This window comes from Pseudophryne corroboree, chromosome 2 (assembly GCF_028390025.1).
Source record: "Pseudophryne corroboree isolate aPseCor3 chromosome 2, aPseCor3.hap2, whole genome shotgun sequence".
In the NCBI taxonomy this organism is placed as follows: Eukaryota; Metazoa; Chordata; class Amphibia; order Anura; family Myobatrachidae; genus Pseudophryne; species Pseudophryne corroboree.
In genome coordinates this window covers 221,232,459-221,253,887 of record NC_086445.1, presented here as the reverse complement: position 1 = coordinate 221,253,887, position 21,429 = coordinate 221,232,459, and the positions used below count along the sequence as shown (strand labels likewise).

General features: G+C 46.9%; 1 protein-coding gene and 1 long non-coding RNA gene across 3 annotated transcripts in view; one reads left to right on the top strand and one right to left on the bottom strand.

Moving 5' to 3' along the window:
- LOC135010371 (uncharacterized) overlaps window positions 1-21,392 on the bottom strand; it is a 166,334-nt gene extending 144,942 nt beyond the window's left edge. The window contains exon 1 of the long non-coding RNA XR_010209774.1: window positions 20,967-21,392. This is a non-coding gene — a long non-coding RNA (uncharacterized LOC135010371). The remainder of the gene's footprint in view (window positions 1-20,966) is intronic.
- MBD6 (methyl-CpG binding domain protein 6) overlaps window positions 1-21,429 on the top strand; it is a 183,312-nt gene that overhangs the window by 77,720 nt on the left and 84,163 nt on the right. The window contains exons 2-3 of one of the 2 annotated variants that reach the window (XM_063952352.1): window positions 5,486-5,674; window positions 16,484-16,620. In XM_063952352.1, the coding sequence (XP_063808422.1) occupies window positions 16,508-16,620 (113 nt within the window). In that variant the 5' untranslated portion in view covers window positions 5,486-5,674; window positions 16,484-16,507. Of the gene's footprint in view, window positions 1-5,485; window positions 5,675-16,483; window positions 16,621-21,258; window positions 21,391-21,429 lie in introns of those variants that run through there. The other variant, XM_063952353.1, reaches the window with a different exon arrangement.

Here is a 21,429-nt window from a genome sequence, read left to right as displayed (position 1 = left end):
AGTAGTCAGGGACTGGTTCCACTTCTTCAATTGAGCAGACAAATTATCCGCCCACGGCGGGTTAGCTGCAGGGACCACATACGGTTGCACCGGCATGGGAGGTCCCATAGGGGGTGTTAGTTTAGTAACTAGCGTATGTAGAAGCGTGGCGAAAGTAGCCCACGGTGGGTCATTATGCACCCCCGTTGACACAGTCCCACTGGGGGGCAAGGAGCCCCCAGAGCCCACAGCTGCTATGGTCTCCTCATAGGGATCTGTGGCTTCAGCAACAGCGGCAGTGTGTTCAGCCTCAGAACCGTTACCCTCAGAAGCAGGCATGATATAACTTGCAGTATCAGGTAACACAGTACAATTGTCAGCAGCACAATACCTCTTGCCCAAACCCCTGCGCAGTGTAGTCAGCGCAAGCAGGGATACAGGAGAGATATGGTGACTAAAATCACAAAGAAAAATACGTATTAAAGTATATCTTGTGAAAATCCTATATAATTATAAAACCTGACGCACCAAGTCTCAGGTTATAGAATATAGGGATAGCAAGTTGAGTGAGAGACACGAAATGGAAACCACTCAGCAAGCTAATGCACACACATATAGTCAGTTATACAATGCAGAGGTTATTACTAACAATAATACTGCACTGGACCAGCTTATTATATATATATATATATATATATATATATATATATATATATATATATATATATATATATATATATATATAGAGAGCTATGTAGTCAATAGATATAACACTGCACAGTAAGAACTGGATGTATATCACAGGGTACTTGTACCAGAGAACCCTGACTAAATGCACTCTTTCTTAACTAACACTGTCTAATTGACATGTAGAATACTTAAGTGTCATGTAAAGTCACAGCGCTGTCAACCAGGCGGCTTTACAAAGGAGGATTTGCCCAAGCAGTCCCAGGAACAGTATAGCTGAGAGAAATGGTGCCCAAACACTGACAGGGAGTGAGGGAGAGACAGATAGCAGCTCCAGGGCGGGAACATTTGCTGGAAATGGCGCCCTGGGGCTGGGGAGGGGCTCCAGGTCTAAGACTTATCCCCTCTGCTGGCAAAACCACCAGGTACTGCGGGCTACACACAAAAAAAGTTTTAAGAGAAAACCTGACCTGCACCCATGCCCTGGTGATCTAGTGGGATCGCCTGTACTGCCACAGTGTCCACCAACCGCGCCAGATCGCGATAAAGCACGGGTCCCGTGAGCGGTACCCACTCACCACCTCCTGAACCGCGGCCACGCGATCACGGAGAGCCCCCGTTGTGTGTGCCTGACTCAGAAGAAAACCGGAGCCTCCTGCTGTTGTTACAAGGCAACCAGGGCTCGGGAGTGTACAGCGCTGCTGGGGAGAGATGGAGCTGCAGCAGTGAATGTCACTAGACATGTACACACTGCTACAGCCCTTGAAGTCTTCACTTTTCTTCTCAAAAAAAGGTCTTCTTAGGGCTGCCCAGAGCAGCCCCTCTGTTATGTGCCTGCTATCTGCGGCACCAACTACAAAACTGAGCTCCTGTGCAGGGAGGCGGGGTTATAGAGGAGTCGGCGCTATGCATTCTGGGAACAGTCGAAGCTTCTGAGCCTGTTGGTGCCTCGGATCAAGATCCTACTCTACACCCCTATGTCTTTCCTTGTGGAGCCCAGTGGAGCCCGCAGCAGAAAGGCACTCTAAATCCGTAGCGTAGCAGTGGAATGCCCTCCGATTCACACAATTATTCTCCTCCAGTCTCCAAACCTTCAAGCGTTCCCTGAAAACTCTTCAGGCAAGCTTTTCAAATTCTGGAACTGCCAACATTACCTTTATAAGCTTTCCTATCTAATTACATCTCCTCTGTGTAGTCCTCACATTATTTCTTTTTCATTACTTTTACATCCTCCTGATCCCTTGCCATTATTGTTGCGTGACCATATCATACAGCCCACCAAGAACCTCTGCAATCTGGCTGGACTATTATTCAAAAGATAGCACTTGTCCTTGTGTATCCATGCCTATATCCCACTAAGTTAGTGGTTTCTAGCCTTAATTGAGGTGTGAGCGTCTCAAGAAAAATGAAACCTCCTGAAGAGCTAATAAAAGAGCTACAGAAGAGCTACTAAAGGTTTGGAAAAAAATGCTGTACTTGAATGGGTGCTGGGGCTCTCTGTGTTGAGACCAGACTCGTGGGCAGTGGCGTAGCTATAACCTTTGTGTCCCCCCCTGCTAAAAAAGTTTCTGGCACCCAATCACATTGACATATGAAAAGTAAAGAAGTAGCGAGTGCTGTAGGTGTGCATGCTCCAAAAAGGGTGTGTGGCCTCACTGCAAGGGCTGTGGCATTGGAGGAAATTACCACCATATACCACAGTTTTGCAACCTGCACGCCCAGACATTGGCCACCACAGAAAAAAAAACTTTCACGCCCCTCACATTAACTGTCATTTTTTTTTTATAGTAATGCCCCTTAAACGTTATGCCTCACACCGTAATGCCCATTACACATTATGCCCCACAGTAAGGCTGCTTCTAATTATTTTTCAATTACCTATTCATTGTCAGGGGTGTCATGCTCGTCGCCAGGGGTGTCATGCTCGTCGCCAGGGGTATCATGGAAGAAGATGCAGCTTTGTAGAAAGCTGCATCCTCTCCAGTTGGTGCCAGCGCTGTGCGCTTCTGGCACTTCTGGGTAGCTTTAGCTGTCAGATGCTAGAGGTCAAGTATGACCTCTAGCATCTGTATCCTCCGGCGGAGGAGTGCTACGGAAAAGACGGGGAAAGTCAATTGTGGACTCCCCCCTGAAGTTGGGAAGCAGCCAGCAGGGGTCGAGTGACCCGGATTGTGGCTGCGAGCGACGGGTTGGCGACCGCTGCTCTAGATTGTGGGCAGGGCCTTCCTACCTTTTATATCTTGTCTGTTACAGGCAGTTTGGAATACAACTGCCTGCACTATATGGTGTAGGCAGCCAATCTGATAGCTCTGCAGGTCCCTCAGCCAATACAGCTACAGTGTGGTGTAACCGCACTTTAAACTACCAGATGTTTAGAGTTGTCCATAGTAACCTAGCGGGTAGCATCAGCATGGCTACGTGGTGCAGTGATGTGTGCTTCCTTAAAATAGTAGTATGTGTTATTTGTATTCTAGGCCTGCTATTTTATTACCTGTTCTATATTATAAAATGTATCTGGGATGTCTTCTTTCTTTCTTTGCCCAACTTTCATGATTTGTATCTACTAAAAAATACCATTACGTAAGTTTGTTTATTGGTTGTGGTTATGTTCACTTGGACAATGAATGCGGAATTGCTACATACTATTTATTTCTCTTGTGACATTTTGTTGAGCATCTTTTATTTGAATTAAATTCCAGTTGGCTATCATGGGATTTTGTCTTTCTTGCTTTTCATTCTCGAATTTAGCTTTATATGCCTTATAATTAAGTATCACCAAAATTGTGTTTTTATTTGTGCAGTCCTAAATGGCATGCCCACTTTGCATCAGCTGCCCACCCCATGTAGAACTTTGGGACATTTAATTGGAACTACCCCATTATCCGATAAGGATATCATGACTTCTGTTTTTGATAGCAAAGAGAACTGGGATGTTTGAATGATTTCCTAGAGATTTGTTTTGTAGAATGGGAGGTGTATAGTGATTGTGGTTCCTGATTGGCTGGTTGAATCTCCTGTCAAGCCATGTGCTGCTTTCATTCCTCATTCTAGTCACAGCTGGTTTGAATCTCCCACCCAGTGTTCTGCAAATCCCTCACAAAACACACACTCTCCTCTCTCCAGCCTGTCAAACACTGTGATCCCACAGCTTCTATTTCGATTATGGGTACCCTGTGACAGTCCTGTTTCCGCCTAGATGACTTTTTCTCTCTCATCTAGGACTTCCGAACACGTGCTATAATATGTTGTGGGTTATTGGATTAATAAAACATCAAGAATTTGGCAAGAAAAAAAGCTGAGTAACCCTGATCCCTATCCAGCTCGGTTAGTTCAGATTTCTCAGCACCTTTTCTAGGGCGATGAGTTAATATCTCCTATAATATATTATTATGATTCTTGATCTTGAATGATGGGCAATATTACAATGGGGGGTGAGGGGCATCTATAAAAAATGGTCACATGGAAAACCTGTAACAAAATACAACAACAAAAAAGCAGCACAGATTAGCTACTTATGCTTTTTCTATACCAGATCTCTGGGTTAATGTTTTTTATTTCCATTTTGTCACACTACTACTTATCTTTTAGAAATGTTCCAGTGATCGTCTGCGCCCCTCTTTGGATAACCCCCACCCCATTTCCATACGCATTTCCATACGAGGGCACAGGAAGTGCACAGTGCTTTTACTGCACACCATACTTAAGAATAATGTCAGTCACGTTTAATGCCCTCCAACAGAAACATAGTTAATTATTTCTCACTTCTGTCAGGATATTCCAGGTAGCATAATGTAGGGACAATAAGTGTTGTAGCAAGCCAATTTGCAATATAATATTAAAATGGATGGTGGAGATAAATTGGCGGTGCCGGAGCTTTGCATACCTAAAGTATGATGCAGACGGTGGGCTGTCAGTGCACTAAGTAGGACAATAAATTAATTTTGGTGCTGAAGGGTTAATGCAGGCTGACCCCCTCCTTCTTGACTCCTCCTCCAGATGCCTTTTCTGCCTTGTGGGAATGACTGCTATTCTTCCTGAGGGTAATAAATGTCAATTTACTGGCTGGCAGGCTCTTTGTCCTGGTTATTTCATCTGGTTGGAGGAGAGAGAGTGTAGAGGATGATCTTTTCCTTTCCACTGTACTCCCAGCCCTGTCTGTCTATCTGTGCAGGCACACACCGCTGGCATAAACACCTTACTCCCTTATCAAAGCCAAAACCAATATGGCAGCTGAGTCTGCAAAGCAGGCTCCTAGCCATATTGTCCTGCAGGTGTATCTAATGGAGACCTGTCAGTAATCTGCTTGGTGAGAGCAGGGGGCGGTTATTATCCCTACTTCTTATTCCTTGCTGTATCAAGAGGCAGGCAGTAATTATGATATTGAGAATGCCGCCTGTATATCTGTTTATAATGCTTATCAAGCCATAGATATATCTTGAACTGTAACCGTGGGAACAAACGCAGCATTCCAAACAGCATTAGAAGGTGAGTATTAGATAAGTAAAATAATACACTCAAACGCTTCTAATGAACTACTATTGTGTACTGGCTGATTGGCTTAGATTACATGATGGGGAAGATGTTATTGTGGGCACAGTTAGAGCTGGACTGTTGCATCTTTTCTTGCCAAGTGCCATACGGTGACTCAGAGTGTAGCGTTAAGTTTGGAGGCTCTAGTACCCCATCCCCAGTCCTTTCATAATCTGTCTTTGAGCCCAGTGAATTTCAGGTATTTTGACTATGTTCATTATTTTCTTACTTTGACTAAAACGGTCTGATTCTTCTTACAATAATGTTGATCTCTTGTATATTTTTGCAGGAAAGATGGATCCCTAGCAACCTCAGTGTACAGTTATCTTGCAGCTCCAAAGGAATACTTAAGGAGCAAGTGACTAACGATCAACCCTGCCTCTTCCCACAACGGGAACACTACATGCTGTTACTGCGCCATGCTGGGCCGTGAGGATCGCATGCAGACCTAACGCCCGTACTGTGCCGCGATGAGCAGGTAAAGCCATACCCAAGTAAATGCATTTATTCTGGTATGACAATGAAATCCCCCCGCAGCTAAGGATATGAGGACAATACTTGCATGGCACTAGGAGCGGACAAGCCACTCCTACATGGCTGACACTGGTAGAAGAAAATTCTGTAGTTACACATACAATTCATTATTATACACACTTCATTACTCATTAAACATTCTTAGTAGCATTCCCTTTGTCTCTACAGTCAATGAAGGTGAGCAATATTAACTCAATTACTAATAATAATCTGTAGGTTGTCAGGCAGTCAGGGGCATAACTCCCAGAAGCAATGGAGACCTTTGCCTCCGGGCTTCAAGCCCTAAAGGGGCACTTGCATGTACAGCAGGGTTCAGTATGATTAACCGATGGACGGGACGTTGGCGGTCAGCATACCGAGAGCGGCATCCCATCCATCAGAATCCCAATTGCCCCCTACCTTAACCCTCCCTTGTGGGAGTCTAAACCTCACGGGTGGTGCCTAACCCTTCCTGGCCCTGCACCCTAATCCTAACCCCTCCCTACCCCCTTCTTCTCCTGCCTAAACCTAATCTCCCACCCCCGCGTCAGGATGCCAACTGTCAGGACGATCGGGATGCTGGGTGTTGGTATTGTGACGCCGGTATCCCATGCGGCACCGGTATGATGACGGCAGGATTGCATCCTCCTTCAGGATCCCGGCGTCAGTATATCGACCGCCAAGGTCCCGCAAATGGCTCAGTCTTGTGAGTTTGACCCTGACCCACCAGTCATTTTCTCAGAGCGTAGCTGGAGCACTGCCAATTTGCTTCAGGCTTCAGCCCCTGCAGACCGACTGAGAGCACTATTTATATAATTCTGTAAGTCGTGTGTGTGTGTGTGTGTGTGTGTGTATATATATATTTTTTAAATAATGTAAGTAGAAGTACATTACAAACATTACATAGACACTGGCTGCAGGTGCGTAAGTTCATCCCCCTCCCCCCCTTTAAAAGAGGTGAAAACAAATATAGTGTGTGTGTGTAATATATATATATTTCTGCAGCGGGGTACAGAGTAGAGTTGGACTCTTCCCAGGATGTATTGCACTGCCTCCTCTATAACCCCGCCTCTAGGCACTGGAGCTCAGTTTGTAAGTTGGTGCCTGCAGTGCAGGTCCCTAGCAGGTGGGGCTGCGCTAGGCAGCCCTGAAAAGAGCTTTTTAAAAAGACTTCAAGGGCCGCAGCACTATTTATGTCAGTCTGACATTCTGTGCTTCGGCTCCATCGCCTCCCCAGCAGCGCTGCATACTCCTGCGGCCGGGTTCCCGGGTACTTGCAGCGGAGGTGCACCGGTCATCAGGCACACCACCGCTGACGCTCTCCAGGATCGCGTGGCTGAATATCAGGGAGGAGGTAAGAGGTTCCCCCAGGTGGGTCCCGCCGGTTAATCGCGGTCCCGGAGACGGACCACGCCGCTGGCGTGGACACTGTACTGCACAGGGACCCCACTATATACAACAGGGCAAGGGAGCACATGTCGGATTTACTAAAATCAGTTTTATATATGCTTTACAGTACCTGGTGGTGAGGACCAGCATAGGGGATAAGGTGCTGACCTGTAGCCCCTCCCCCAGCTCCGGGCGCCATCTACTGCTGGTGTTCCCGCCCTGGAGCTGCATTTCACTCTCCCTCACTCCCTGACAGAGATTTTGGCGCCATCTTCACTACTAGCTTGGCTGATCTCCAGGACTGCAGGGCTCTGTCTCCTCTGTAAAGCAGCCTGTCTCATCAGCGCTGTGCATTTTTGCAGGCACTTAAGTATTCTATATGTCATTTTAGACCGTGTTAGTTAAGAACAAGTGTACTGCTAGCTGAATATTTAGTACAAGCATTCTGTGATATACATCTATACTTCCAGTATCTAGTGTGCATTGTTATATCTATACTCATTTTATATCTATCTATATATATCTATCTATATATATATATATATATATATATACATACATATATATTAGTGTTACACAGAATATATGATTTGGTATTTCTCTAACGTCCTAAGTGGATGCTGGGGACTCCGTAAGGACCATGGGGAATAGCGGCTCCGCAGGAGACTGGGCACATCTAAAGAAAGCTTTAGGACTATCTGGTGTGCACTGGCTCCTCCCCCTATGACCCTCCTCCAAGCCTCAGTTAGATCTCTGTGCCCGAACGAGAAGGGTGCACACTAGGGGCTCTCCTGAGCTTCTTAGTGAAAGTTTTAGATTAGGTTTTTTATTTTCAGTGAGACCTGCTGGCAACAGGCTCACTGCATCGAGGGACTAAGGGGAGAAGAAGCGAACTCACCTGCGTGCAGAGTGGATTGGGCTTCTTAGGCTACTGGACATTAGCTCCAGAGGGACGATCACAGGCCCAGCTTGGATGGGTCCCAGAGCCGCGCCGCCGGCCCCCTTACAGAGCCAGAAGGCAGAAGAGGTCCGGAAAATCGGCGGCAGAAGACGTCCTGTCTTCAACAAGGTAGCGCACAGCACTGCAGCTGTGCGCCATTGCTCTCAGCACACTTCACACTTCGGTCACTGAGGGTGCAGGGCGCTGGGGGGGGGGCGCCCTGAGACGCAATAAAAACACCTTGGATGGCAAAAAAAATGCATCACATATAGCTCCTGGGCTATATGGATGCATTTAACCCCTGCCAGAATCCATAAAAAAGCAGGAGAAAAGTCCGCGAAAAAGGGGCGGAGCCTATCTCCTCAGCACACTGGCGCCATTTTCCCTCACAGCTCCGTTGGAGGGAAGCTCCCTGTCTCTCCCCTGCAGTCACTACACTACAGAAAGGGTTAAAAAAAAGAGAGGGGGGCACTAATTAGGCGCAGTATTAACTATACAGCAGCTATAAGGGGAAAAACACTTAAATAAGGTTATCCCTGTATATATATAGCGCTCTGGTGTGTGCTGGCAAACTCTCCCTCTGTCTCCCCAAAGGGCTAGTGGGGTCCTGTCCTCTATCAGAGCATTCCCTGTGTGTGTGCTGTATGTCGGTACTTTTGTGTCGACATGTATGAGGAGAAAAATGATGTGGAGACGGAGCAGATTGCCTGTAATAGTGATGTCACCCCCTAGGGGGTCGACACCTGAGTGGATGAACTGTTGGAAGGAATTACGTGACAGTGTCAGCTCTGTATAAAAGACAGTGGTTGACATGAGACAGCCGGCTACTCAGCTTGTGCCTGTCCAGACGTCTCATAGGCCGTCAGGGGCTCTAAAGCGCCCGTTACCTCAGATGGCAGATATAGACGCCGACACGGATACTGACTCCAGTGTCGACGGTGAAGAGACGAATGTGACTTCCAGTAGGGCCACACGTTACATGATTGAGGCAATGAAAAATGTTTTACACATTTCTGATAATACGAGTACCACCAAAAAAGGGGTATTATGTTCGGTGAGGAAAAACTACCTGTAGTTTTCCTGAATCTGAGAAATTAAATGAGGTGTGTGATGATGCGTGGGTTTCCCCCGATAAGAACGGATAATTTCTAAAATGTTATTGGCATTATATCCTTTCCCGCCAGAGGTTAGGGTGCGTTGGGAAACACCCCCTAGGGGGGATAAAGCGCTCACACGCTTGTAAGGGCTCTACCTTCGCCTGAGATGGCCGCCCTTAAGGATCCTGCTGATAGAAAGCAGGAGGGTATCCTAAAAGGTATTTACACACATACTGGTGTTATACTGCGACCAGCAATCGCCTCAGCCTGGATGTGCAGTGCTGGGTTGGCGTGGTCGGATTCCCTGACTGAAAATATTGATACCCTAGATAGGGACAGTATATTTTTGCCTATAGAGCATTTAAAAGATGCATTTTATATATGCGTGATGCACAGCGGAATATTTGCCGACTGGCATCAAGTCTAAGCGCGTTGTCCATTTCTACCAGTAGAGGGTTATGGACACGTCAGTGGTCAGGTGATGCGTATTCCAAACGGCATTTGGAAGTATTGCTTTATTAAGGGAAGAGTTATTTGGGGTCGGTCTTTCAGACCTCGTGGCCACGGCAACAGCTGGGAATTCCACGTTTGTACCCCAGGTCGCCTCTCAACATGAGAAGACGCCGTATTATCAGGCGCAGTCTTTTCGTGGACAAGCGGGCAAAAGGTTCCTCATTTCTGCCCCGTGACAGAGGGAGAAGAAAAAAGGCTGCAGAAATCAGCCAGTTCCCAGGAACAGAAACCCTCTCCCGCCTCTGCCAAGCCCTCAGTATACGCTGGGGCTTTACAAGCAGAATCAGGCACGGTGGGGGGCCCGTCTCAATGAATTTCAGCGCGCAGTGGGCTCACTCGCAAGTAGACCCCTGGATCCTTCAGGTGATATCTCAGGGGTACAAATTAGAATTCGAGACGTCTCCCCCTCGCCGTTTCCTAAAGTCGGCTTTACCGATGTCTCCTTCTGACAGGGAGACAGTTTTGGAAGCCATTCACAAGCTGTATTCCCAGCAGGTGATAATCAAGATACCCCTCCTGCAACAGGGAACGGGGTATTATTCCACACTGTTGTGGTACCGAAGCCGGACGGCTCGGTGAGACCGATTCTAAATCTAAAATCTTTGAACACTTACGTACAGAGGTTCAAATTCAAGATTGAGTCACTCAGAGCAGTGATTGCGAACCTGGAAGAAGGGGACTACATGATGTCTCGGGACATCAAGGATGCTTACCTTCATGTCAAAATTTACCCTTCTCACCAAGGGTACCTCAGGTTTATGGTACAGAACTGTCACTATCAGTTCAGACGCTGCCGTATGGATGGTACACGGCACCCCGGGTCTTTACCAAGGTAATGGCCGAAATGATGATATTCCTTCGAAGGAAGTGAATTTTAGTTATCCCTTCCTTGGACAATTCCCTGATAAGGGTAAGATCCAGGGAACAGTTGGAGGTCGGTGTAGCACTATCTCAGGTCGTGTTGCGGCAGCACGATTGGATTCTCAATATTCCAAAATCGCACCTGGTTCAGACGACGTGTCTTCTGTTCCTAGGGATGATCCTGGACACAGTCCAGAAAAAGGTGTTTCTCCCGGAGGAGAAAGCCAGGGAGTTATCCGATCTAGTCAGGAACCTCCTAAAACCGAGCCAAGTCTCAGTGCATCAATGCACAAGGGTTCTGGGTAAAATGGTGGCTTCCTACGAAGCAATCCCATTCGGCAGATTCCACGCAAGAACTTTCCAGTGGGACCTGCTGGACAAATGGTCCGGATCGCATCTTCAGATGCATCAGCGGATAACCCTGTCACCAAGGACAAGGGTGTCCCTCCTGTGGTGGTTGCAGAGTGCTCATCTTCTAGAGGGCCGCAGATTAGGCATTCAGGACTGGGTCCTGGTGACCACTGATGCCAGCCTGCGAGGCTGGGGAGCAGTCACACAGGGAAGGAATATCCAGGGCTTATGGTCAAGCCTGGAGACATCACTTCACATAAATATCCTGAAGCTAAGGGACATTTACAATGCTCTAAGCTTAGCAAGACCTCTGCTTCAAGGTCAGCCGGTGTTGATCCAGTCGGACAACATCACGGCAGTCACCCACGTAAACAGACAGGGTGGCACAAGAAGCAGGAGGGCAATGGCAGAAGCTGCAAGGATTCTTCGCTGGGCGGAAAATCATGTGATAGCACTGTCAGCAGTATTCATTCCGGGAGTGGACAACTGGGAAGCAGACTTCCTCAGCACGACCTCCACCCGGGAGAGTGGGGACTTCACCCAGAAGTCTTCCACATGATTAAAAACTCGACAGGTATTGCGCCAGGTCCAGGGACCCTCAGGCAATAAGCTGTAGACGCTCTGGTAACACCGTGGGTGTACCAGTCAGGGTATGTGTTCCCTCCTCTGCCTCTCATACCCAAGGTACTGAGATTGATAAGATGGAGAGGAGTAAGCACTATATTCGTGGTTCCGGATTGGCCAAGAAGGACTTGGTAACCGGAACTTCAAGAGATGCTCACGGAGGATCCGTGGCCTCTACCTCTAAGAAGGGACCTGTTCCAGCAAGGACCCTGTCTGTTCCAAGACTTACCGCGGCTGCGTTTGACGGCATGGCGGTTGAACGCCGGATCCTGAAGGAAAAAAGGCATTCCGGATGAAGTCATCCCTATCCTGATCAAAGCCAGGAAGGATGTAACCGCAAAAACATTATCACCGCAATTGGCGAGAATATGTTGCGTGCTGCGAGGCCAGTAAGCCCGACGGAGGAAATTCAACTGGGTCGATTCCTACATTTCCTGCAAACAGGAGTGTCTATGGGCCTGAAATTGGGGTCCATTAAGGTTCAAATTTCGTCCCTGTCAATTTTCTTCCAAAAAGAACTAGCTTCAGTCCCTGAAGTTCAGACGTTTGTAAAAGGGATACTGCATATACAGCCTCCTTTTGTGCCTCCAGTGGCACTTTGGGATCTCAATGTAGTTTTGGGTTCCAAAAGTCACATTGGTTTGAACCACTTAAATCTGTGGAGTTAAAATATCTCACATGGAAAGTGGTCATGCTGTTGGCCCTGGCCTGGGCCAGGCGCGTGTCAGAATTGGCGGCTTTATCCTGAAAAAGCCCTTATCTGATTTTCCATTCGGACAGGGCGGAATTGAGGACTCGTCCTCCGTTTCTCCCCAAGGTGGTTTCAGCGTCTCACCTGAACCAACCTATTGGTGGTGCCTGCGGCTACTAGGGACTTGGAGGCCTCCAAGTTGCTAGACGTTGTCAGTGCCCTGAAAATATATGTTTCCAGGACGGCTGGAGTCAGGAAATCTGACTCGCTGTTTATCCTGTGTGCACCCAACAAGCTGGGTGCTCCTGCTTCTAAGCAGACTATTGCTCGTTGGATTTGTAGTACAATTCAGCTTGCACATTCTGTGGCAGGCCTGCCACAGCCAAAAATCTGTAAATGCCCACTCCACAAGGAAGGTGGGCTCATCTTGGGCGGCTGCCCGAGGGGTCTCGGCTTTACAACTTTGCCGAGCAGCTACTTGGTCAGGAGCAAATACGTTTGTAAAATTCTACAAAATTGATATCCTGGCTGAGGAGGACCTGGAGTTCTCTCATTTGGTGCTGCAGAGTCATCCGCACTCTCCCGCCCGTTTGGGAGCTTTGGTATAATCCCCATGGTCCTTACGGAGTCCCCAGCATCCACTTAGGACGTTAGAGAAAATAAGAATTTACTTACCGATAATTCTATTTCTCATAGTCCGTAGTGGATGCTGGGCGCCCATCCCAAGTGCAGATTGTCTGCAATACTTGTACATAGTTATTGTTACAAAAATCGGGTTATTATTGTTGTGAGCCATCTTTCAGAGGCTCCTCTGTTATCATGCTGTTAACTGGGTTCAGATCACAGGTTATACGGTGTGATTGGTGTGGCTGGTATGAGTCTTACCCGGGATTCAAAATCCTTCCTTATTGTGTACGCTCGTCCGGGCACAGTATCCTAACTGAGGCTTGGAGGAGGGTCATAGGGGGAGGAGCCAGTGCACACCAGATAGTCCTAAAGCTTTCTTTAGATGTGCCCAGTCTCCTGCGGAGCCGCTATTCCCCATGGTCCTTACGGAGTCCCCAGCATCCACTACGGACTATGAGAAATAGAATTATCGGTAAGTAAATTCTTATTTTTTACTGTGTTTTTCAGCCACTTCATACCGCTTAAATCCTCTGTTTTGTGTCCTGTGTTTACTGACACATAACAGAGGGGGTTATTTGCAGGTACTGTGTTTGTCTGGCTATATTGTACATTCCTTATATTGTCTGCTACACAGTGCGGGACACCTGAGGGGGAAGTTTTAGCTGCTGGTTCAGGCGCTGAGTTCCATACACCCAGTCAACCTGCAGCATCTGTGGCCTATCAGGACCCACCTTGGGCAGCATTCTCAAGTATGCTGAATACACTTGTGACACGTCTTACGCCCCCTGTGGGACATCCTGTGCCATTACAGCCACATATTGTCCCTGTAGTTAGTCCGCCTTGGGCGGATACTCTGTCTACCCAATTATAACAATTAAATCAATCTTTGGTTAGACAAAAGTCTACCCCATGCGCCTCTGGGGCCAAGGGGTCATTTAAACGGGCCATGTCTTCCTCACAATCCACTAATATTTCGGATAATTCTTCCGATGAGGATGGGGAATATACTGAGCCGTCAGACACTGATACAGTTGCTTCTGATGAAGAATCTACAACCCAGGTTGATGTTCCTGACCTATTGGAGGCTATTAAGCTAATTCTTCAAATAGATGATGACATTGAGCCTACTACTGCGTCTAAGAAACCTGATAAGTTCAATCGTCAGAAGGTTGCTAAAGTAGTCTTACCACATTCTGACCATTTAATTGACATACGTCAGGAATCCTGGTCGTCTCCAGGAAATACATTTTCCCTGTTTAAAAAGATGCTAGCTCGTTATCCTATCCCTGCAGAGTTGAGTAACGAGTGGGAAACTCCACCGCCGGTGGACTCTCATGTCGCCCGTCTTGTGGTGTCATCTACTCTGCCTGTCACCACTGTCATCTCATTGAAGAAACCGGTGGATAAGCGTGTGGAGGGATGCTGAAGTCTGTTTACTCTCCTACTGGTGTCTTACATAGACCCACTATGGCAGCCTCCTGGGCTGCGAAAGAAATTGAAGCATGGGTTCAGGCAATTGAGGATGAGCTGCCTCAGGATTTTTCTGACACTGCCAGACAATATCTGTCTTATATTCCCACAGCCTTCCACTGTATTCAGGAGGCGGCCTCTGATGCAGGTATAATGGCAGCCAAGGCATCTACTATGTCTATCCTGGCTCGTCAAATTATGTGCGACAGGACAAGGCGCCTAAGTCCGACACCCTCCTAGCAGAGGCAATATCCAGCAAAAACACGACCTTAAGTGTAAGACATTTAAGATCCACAGACTCAAGAGGTTCAAATGGAGACTCTTGTAGGGCATTTAAGACAACAGACCGATCCCATGGAGCCATAGGAGGGACATAGGGAGGATGAATCCATAAAACGCCCTGAGTGAAAGTATGAACGTCAGGAATAGACGCAATTTTCCTCTGAAACCACACAGACAAGGCAGATATATGAACCTTGAGGGAGGCCAGACGAAGGCCTAAATCTAGGCCTTGTTGCAGAAAAGCCAAAAGCCTAGAAGTTCTGAACTAATAGGCATCATAATTCTTAGCAGCACACCATGTGAAGTAAGAGTTCCAGACCCTGTAATAAATCCGTGCAGAAGCCGGTTTGCGGGCCTTCAACATAGTTTGAATAACCGCCTTGGAAAATCCCTTGGGCCTCAGGAGTGAAGCTTCAAGAGCAACGTCATCAAAGCCAGTCTGGCCCGATCCGGATAGACACAAGGGCCCTGAACGAGGAGGTCTGGACGTTGAAGAAATAGAAGAGGACGTTCTATCGAGAGACCCTGCAGGTCAGAGAACCAATGACGTCTGGGCCACACTGGAGCGACTAGAATTAGTATTCCTCTTTCTTGCTTGAACTTCTCTAATACCCTGGGCAGGAGTGACACTGGAGGGAACACTTATGGAAGCCAAAAGTTCCATGGAATTGCCAGTGCGCCCAAGAATGCTGCTTGAGGATCCCTTGTCCTTGATCCAAAGACCTGAACCTTGTGATTGTGTCGAGACGCCATCAGGTCTACATCTGGTAGGCCCCACTTGTTTACTAGTAGTTGAAAGACTTCCGGATGAAGACTCCACTCTCCAGCGTGAACGTCCTGACGACTGAGGAAATCCGCTTCCCAGTTGAGGACTCCAGGGATGAACACCCTTTCTGAGTTTTCACCGGGCAGTTCTTCGAACTCGCCCTGGTAATCTACCTAAAGTGGTATCATCCTTTCATCTTAACCAAGAGATTGTGGTTCCGGCCTTTATCTCTTCTGGTTTGTCCTCCAAAGAGCGGTCTTTGGATGTGTTACTGGCTCTCCGTATTTATGTAGAGAGGACTGCCTCCCTCAGGAGGTCAGATACCCTTTTTGTACTTTTTGGTTTTCACAAACGTGGCTGGCCTGCGAATAAGAAAACCTTGGCCAGATGGATTAGAATGGTGATAGCACAGGCTGGTCTTCCAGCTCCTGCTGCTATCAAAGCCCATCCTATCCGGTCTGTTGGACCTCTTTGTGCAGCCCGCAGAGACGCGTCCGCTGAACAATTGTGCAAGGCGGCTACGTGGTCCTCTGTGAACTCGTTCATCAGGTTCTATGCCTTTGCTACTTCCGCCTCCCAGGGTGTTTCCTTTAGACTCCGGGTTCTTTTGCCCGCTACGGTTCATCCCCTCCCATGAGGTACTGCTTTAGGACATCCCAATGTATTCCCTGTGGAATCCCAGTGTACCCCGCTGCAGAAAAGGAATTTATGGTAGACTTACCATGGTTAAATTGCTTTCTGCGAGGTACACTAGATTTCACAGGGCGCCCACCCTGACGCACTTAGCTTCTTTGTGTTTGTATGGCATTAGCCGCTAGTCCCCTCTCCTGTCGTGAGAATGTGGTTCTATGTGACTAACATCTAACATCTCTTTTACCTGCTACTGCATTGGACTGGTTAACGAAACTGAGCTCCAGTGCCTGGAGGCGGGGTTATAGAGGAGGCAGTGCAATGCATCCTGGGAACAGTCAAAGCTTTAGCCTGTTGGTGCCTCGGTTCAATATCCAACTCCAAACCCCCCCCCATGTATTCCCTGTGGAATCCAGTGTACCTCGTCGCAGAAATAGATTTAACCATAAGTCTACCATAAATCTCCTTATTAACAGTAATGCCCTGTGAACAATGCCAGAATGTCCTTCTTATGCTATGCCTTTTCCTTGTAGGTACAAGAGAGAAGAGAGAACAAAATGAATGGCGGCAGTGAAAGTGGAGGAGGAGATAACTATGGAGGGTTGCCAGCGGTCCAAGTGCCAATTGGCTGGCAGAGGCGGGTGGAGCCGGGCACTGTGGTGTACATCAGGTGAGTTTATTAAAACTGATTTGTATCAGTCAAGACCCGTCTGTTAAAATATCGCTGCTAGGCCTATATAGAGGTGTAACATTAGCTGAAATGTTACGATGTCACATAAACACTCATAACCAAAGGTGTCTTCTAATTAGGTTTGAAATAAGTATAGTCTGTGAAAAAAGGTATTGTCCCACAGTGGTGCTTTTTCTGATCACATGTATCCTTGCTGATGATTAATTATGTTTACAAGAAATAAATAACTGAAAAACGACATGTCATAGTACTGTAAATTAGTAGCTATGATATCCCAAGTGAGCACACAGAAAGATGATGGTCCCTCACAATCCATATGAAAGGTAATTTGCCCCTTAAGGTGTGGCTTCTTACACATCTCTGCACAAATACTGCCAAAGCAAATAAAGCCAATTCTTCTGTCCTCCTCCTCCTCTGTAATGTTATATGGGATGATCTCTCTCACTCATAATACCATGGTTTTGAAAAAAACAAAACAAATGAAAAGGCAATAGTGCAAAACCTTTAAATACTCCACATTATTTAATGATACAAAAACATGTACACTCGCCTTACACACTTCCTTAACTCCCACAACTTATTGGACCCACTTTAGTCAGGCTTTCGTGCCCAACACTCCACAGAGACGGCACTAACCAAAGTAGTGAATGATCTAGTCACTGCTAGATCGAAAGGCCATTACACACTTCTTATTCTTCTAGATCTCTCTGCTGCCTTTGACACTATTGACCACTCTCTTCTCATACAAACACTACAATCCCTAGGTCTTCAGGACATCGCCCTTACTTTGTTCTCATCCTACCTTTTCTTCTCTACCTCTATCAGTTAGAGTACCGCAAGGCTCAGTCTTGGGTCCTCTGCTATTCTCAATCTATACCTCATCTCTCGGTAAACTAATCAGCTCCTTCGGATTTCAGTATCATCTGTACGCTGATGATACTCAAATCTACCTATCCTCCCCAGATTTATCACCATCTGTATTGGCTTGTGCCACTGAATGCCTGTCTGCCATTTCATCTTGGATGTCATCTCGCCACCTCAAACTCAACATTTCCAAAACAGAATTATTTTCCCACCCATCCTGATATCTCCATTACTGTTGACAGTGCGACTATCCACCCTACCCCACAAGCACACTGCCTAGGTGTCACCCTTGACTCTGAACTGTCCTGTGTTCCACACATTCAATCTGTATCTAAATCAGGTTACATGCACCTAAAAAACATATCCAAAATACGCCCTTATCTTACACAAGAAACTGCAAAAACTCTAATCCATGCACTCATCATCTCCCGCATTGATTATCGTAACAGTCTCCTTACTGGTCTTCCCAAACATAAGCTCTCACCACTACAATCCATTTTAAATGTAGCTGCGAGGCTAATCTTCCTCGCTAGACCTTCTGCTGATCTGCTCTGTCAGTCCCTCCATTGGTTACCGGTATTCTACCGTTTTAAATATAAAATACTTTTACTTGCATACAAGGCTATTAACCAAACTGCACCATCATACATCTCATCTCAAAATATCTCCCTACCAGACCTCTCCGTTCTGCACAAGATCTGCGTCTCTCATCCACATGTATAACTTGATCCCACTCAAAATTACAGGACTTTATCCGGGCTTCACTCATTCTGTGGAATGCCCTCCCACGCACAATAAGACTCTCCTTTAGTCTCCAAACCTTTAAACGTTCCCTGAAAACTCATCTCTTCAGACAAGCCTACCTTCAATGCTTCCCTATCCAATTACATCCTCTCTGTACAGTCCACATAACCTCACATATTTTGTCTTCCAACATTGCTGGGTGATCATATCATACAACCCATTAAGAACCTAGCAATCTGGTGGACTATTATGCAACATGTAGCATCTATCCTTGTGTATCAATGCCTATTTCCCTATAGATTGTAAGCTTGCGAGCAGGGCCTTTCTACGTCTGTCTGTCTTTGCCCAGTTTTGTTCTATAACTGTTGTTCTAATTGTAAAGCGCAATGGAATATGCTGCACTATGTAAGAAACTGCTAATAAATAAATAATAAATAATATGAAAAATCTTAGGCATATAAACAATCCCATGAGTCCATCAGAATATCTCCCTTTGGTGATCATGTGCCTACCAGATGCCAAGATGAAAATGGCACGTCCAATTAGTTAGCAAAGTCCCGGAAAACAGCTTGCTATGGTTAGGTGCAGAAGATCTTAAGTGACCACCAGCAGGGCTCCGAGTTGTCCTTTTACCACGATTAACGCGTTTCGAACCAGTTGGGTTTTCCTCAGAAGCATGATTGTATAATGACTCTGACATCATATTGAGTCAGTTTGGCTCACTAGTCCTTACAACACTACTTCTGTTCATTGATACTTGAGAGAATTTGTTTATACACAACTTTCTCAATGGGGTTTACTGCTAAACTTTGATTTGGCAACTCTAAGGGTTAAATTTGAGGGTTTTTTTTTTAAAGAAGTGGAGATGTTGCCCATAGCAAGCAATCAGTTTCTAACTATTATTTTCTAGAAGGTTCTAGATGAATGATAAGTAGAATCTGATCTGTTGCTATGGGCAATGTCTCCACTTTTAAAAAAACTTGCACTTTAGTAAATTTACCACCAAGACCTTGATTTGTCTCTGTTTCAGCCATTCAGTTGTAGATTTGGGGTGTGGTATACAAAATCTACATGCCTTAGGTCTACAGTCAATGGGTCGACCCTATATGGTCAACAGACAAAAGGTCAACATATGAAAGGTCAACATGGACAAAAGATCGACATGACAATGGTCGACACAGAAGTGGACAACACACTTGTTTTTGCATTTTTGTGGTTAGTGTGGATAGTTTTTTTTTTTCCATCTGGTACTACCATTTGTTCAGACGCGTTGCCACACTTTGGGCTTCGCTCACCACAAGGTTACTAAAAGTTATGAATTGTGACATGGATAGTCAAGGATGGAAAAAGTCCAAAAACCTGAAACCCCCCCCCCCAAAAAAATGTGTATCGACCGTTGTCATGTCGACCTTTTGTCTGTCGACCATATGGGGTCGACCGTATGACTATTGACCTAGTGCATGTCAACCCATAGTCCGTATCAAGTAGATTTGCTGATGTGATTGAGAACATGGGGGCATGTGTATTAACCTGGAGAAGATATAAGGAAGTGATAAACCAGTGATTAGTGCAAGGTGATACACGCACCAGCCAATCAGCTCCTAACTGTTAATTTACATATTGGAGCTGATTGGCCGGTATGTTTATCACCTTGCCCTTATCACTGGTTTATCACTTCCTTATGACTTCTCCAGGTTAATACATCTGTCCCATTGTCTTGCTACGTGAACTAACTTTGGCCAGGAGTCACTTACTGGACAAATCATCACCCCTCCATACCATACATATGTTGGTATTTGGTTTTCTCCTAACATGGTGTTGTGATTTAAGACTGTACAATTCCACCTCAGTGATCGCACTGAGAGAAAAAAATTGGGGGTCCCAGGGACCCTTCATGAAAAAATATTGGGGGTCCTATTCCACTATTTCTGAGTCCCATCACATCTTATAGGGGGTAGCTTAGGCAATGCTGGTGGCAGGAGCAGTCAAGGGGCGTAAGTGCAAGCAGCAGTTGGGTAGACCTGGGGGAAGAAGCAGGGAGGAGTTGATGTAGAGGGGAGTAAGGGCAGGCAGTGCTGGGGGAAAGGTAGATAGGTGGGGCAGTACTGGAGCAAGGAGGTGGTTAGCGGCAGGCAGTGCTGGGGGTCGGGAGGGGGTAAGGGTAGATAGCAGCTGGGGCAGTACGGGTGGGGGCAAGGAGGGGGTCAGGGGCAGGCAGTGCTGAAGGTAGGGAGAGGCAAAGCGTAGATAGCAGCTGGGGAAGTGCTGGTGGGGGTTAGGGGCACGCAGTGCTGGGGGTAGGGAGGGTAGATAGCATCTGGGGCAGTACTGGTGGGGGTAAGGAGGAGGTCAGGGGCAGGCAGAGCTGCGAGTAGGGAGGAGGTAAGGGTAGATAGCAGCTGGGGCAGTACTGGGTGCAAGGAGGGGGTTAGAGGCAGGCAGTGCTGGAGGTAAGGAAGGGTGTGAATACTGCAGACTGGATCCTCCGAGGATATACAAAGCCCAGTAGATACCATCTCATATACAAACGCTGCTGAAGTGGAAGACAGTCACACACTTCTGCTCACAATGATTTTAATAGTAGGCCAGGCTACATGTTTACGTTGGGAGGTATGACACTGGAAGTCAATTCACAGGTTCCACAAAGATTGCTACAGTGATAATGAGGAGGGAACTCCAGTGCAGTACCAATGTGGAATAGAGATAAGAGAACTCACCCCTGTCTGAGCTCCCCAGGACAGCACAGTCAGATGATGGACATGGAGTAATCGCTTAAAATAGCGGTGTGTAACAGAAGCATAGCGAAGTGTGCGGTGCTGGTTAAAGCTGTACGCCCAGCCCTGGCTGTGTGTGTGCGCCCACTGCCCCCGGGCAGAAGTATAGTGCATAGTCCGAATTCCGTGCAGGAGTGGTTACGCAGCGCTGTCGCAGGGCATGTCGGAAAAGGCAGGGGGACGCTGGTTGCTAGGATACACCGTTACTCAGTGTTGCCGGGGCAGTAGTCAGTCCGTGTAATGTGACGTAGAGGAGCGGGTCCCACCATGCCCACTGACTGCTGCCTTACACCTACTACGTATACTGCTTCCATTCATGAATAATGCACAGCAGGCGCCTGTAGGGAGTGACTGGGGGCCGGTGATGGTAGGCAGCACGTGCTCAGATGCACGCGTCCTGTGGGGA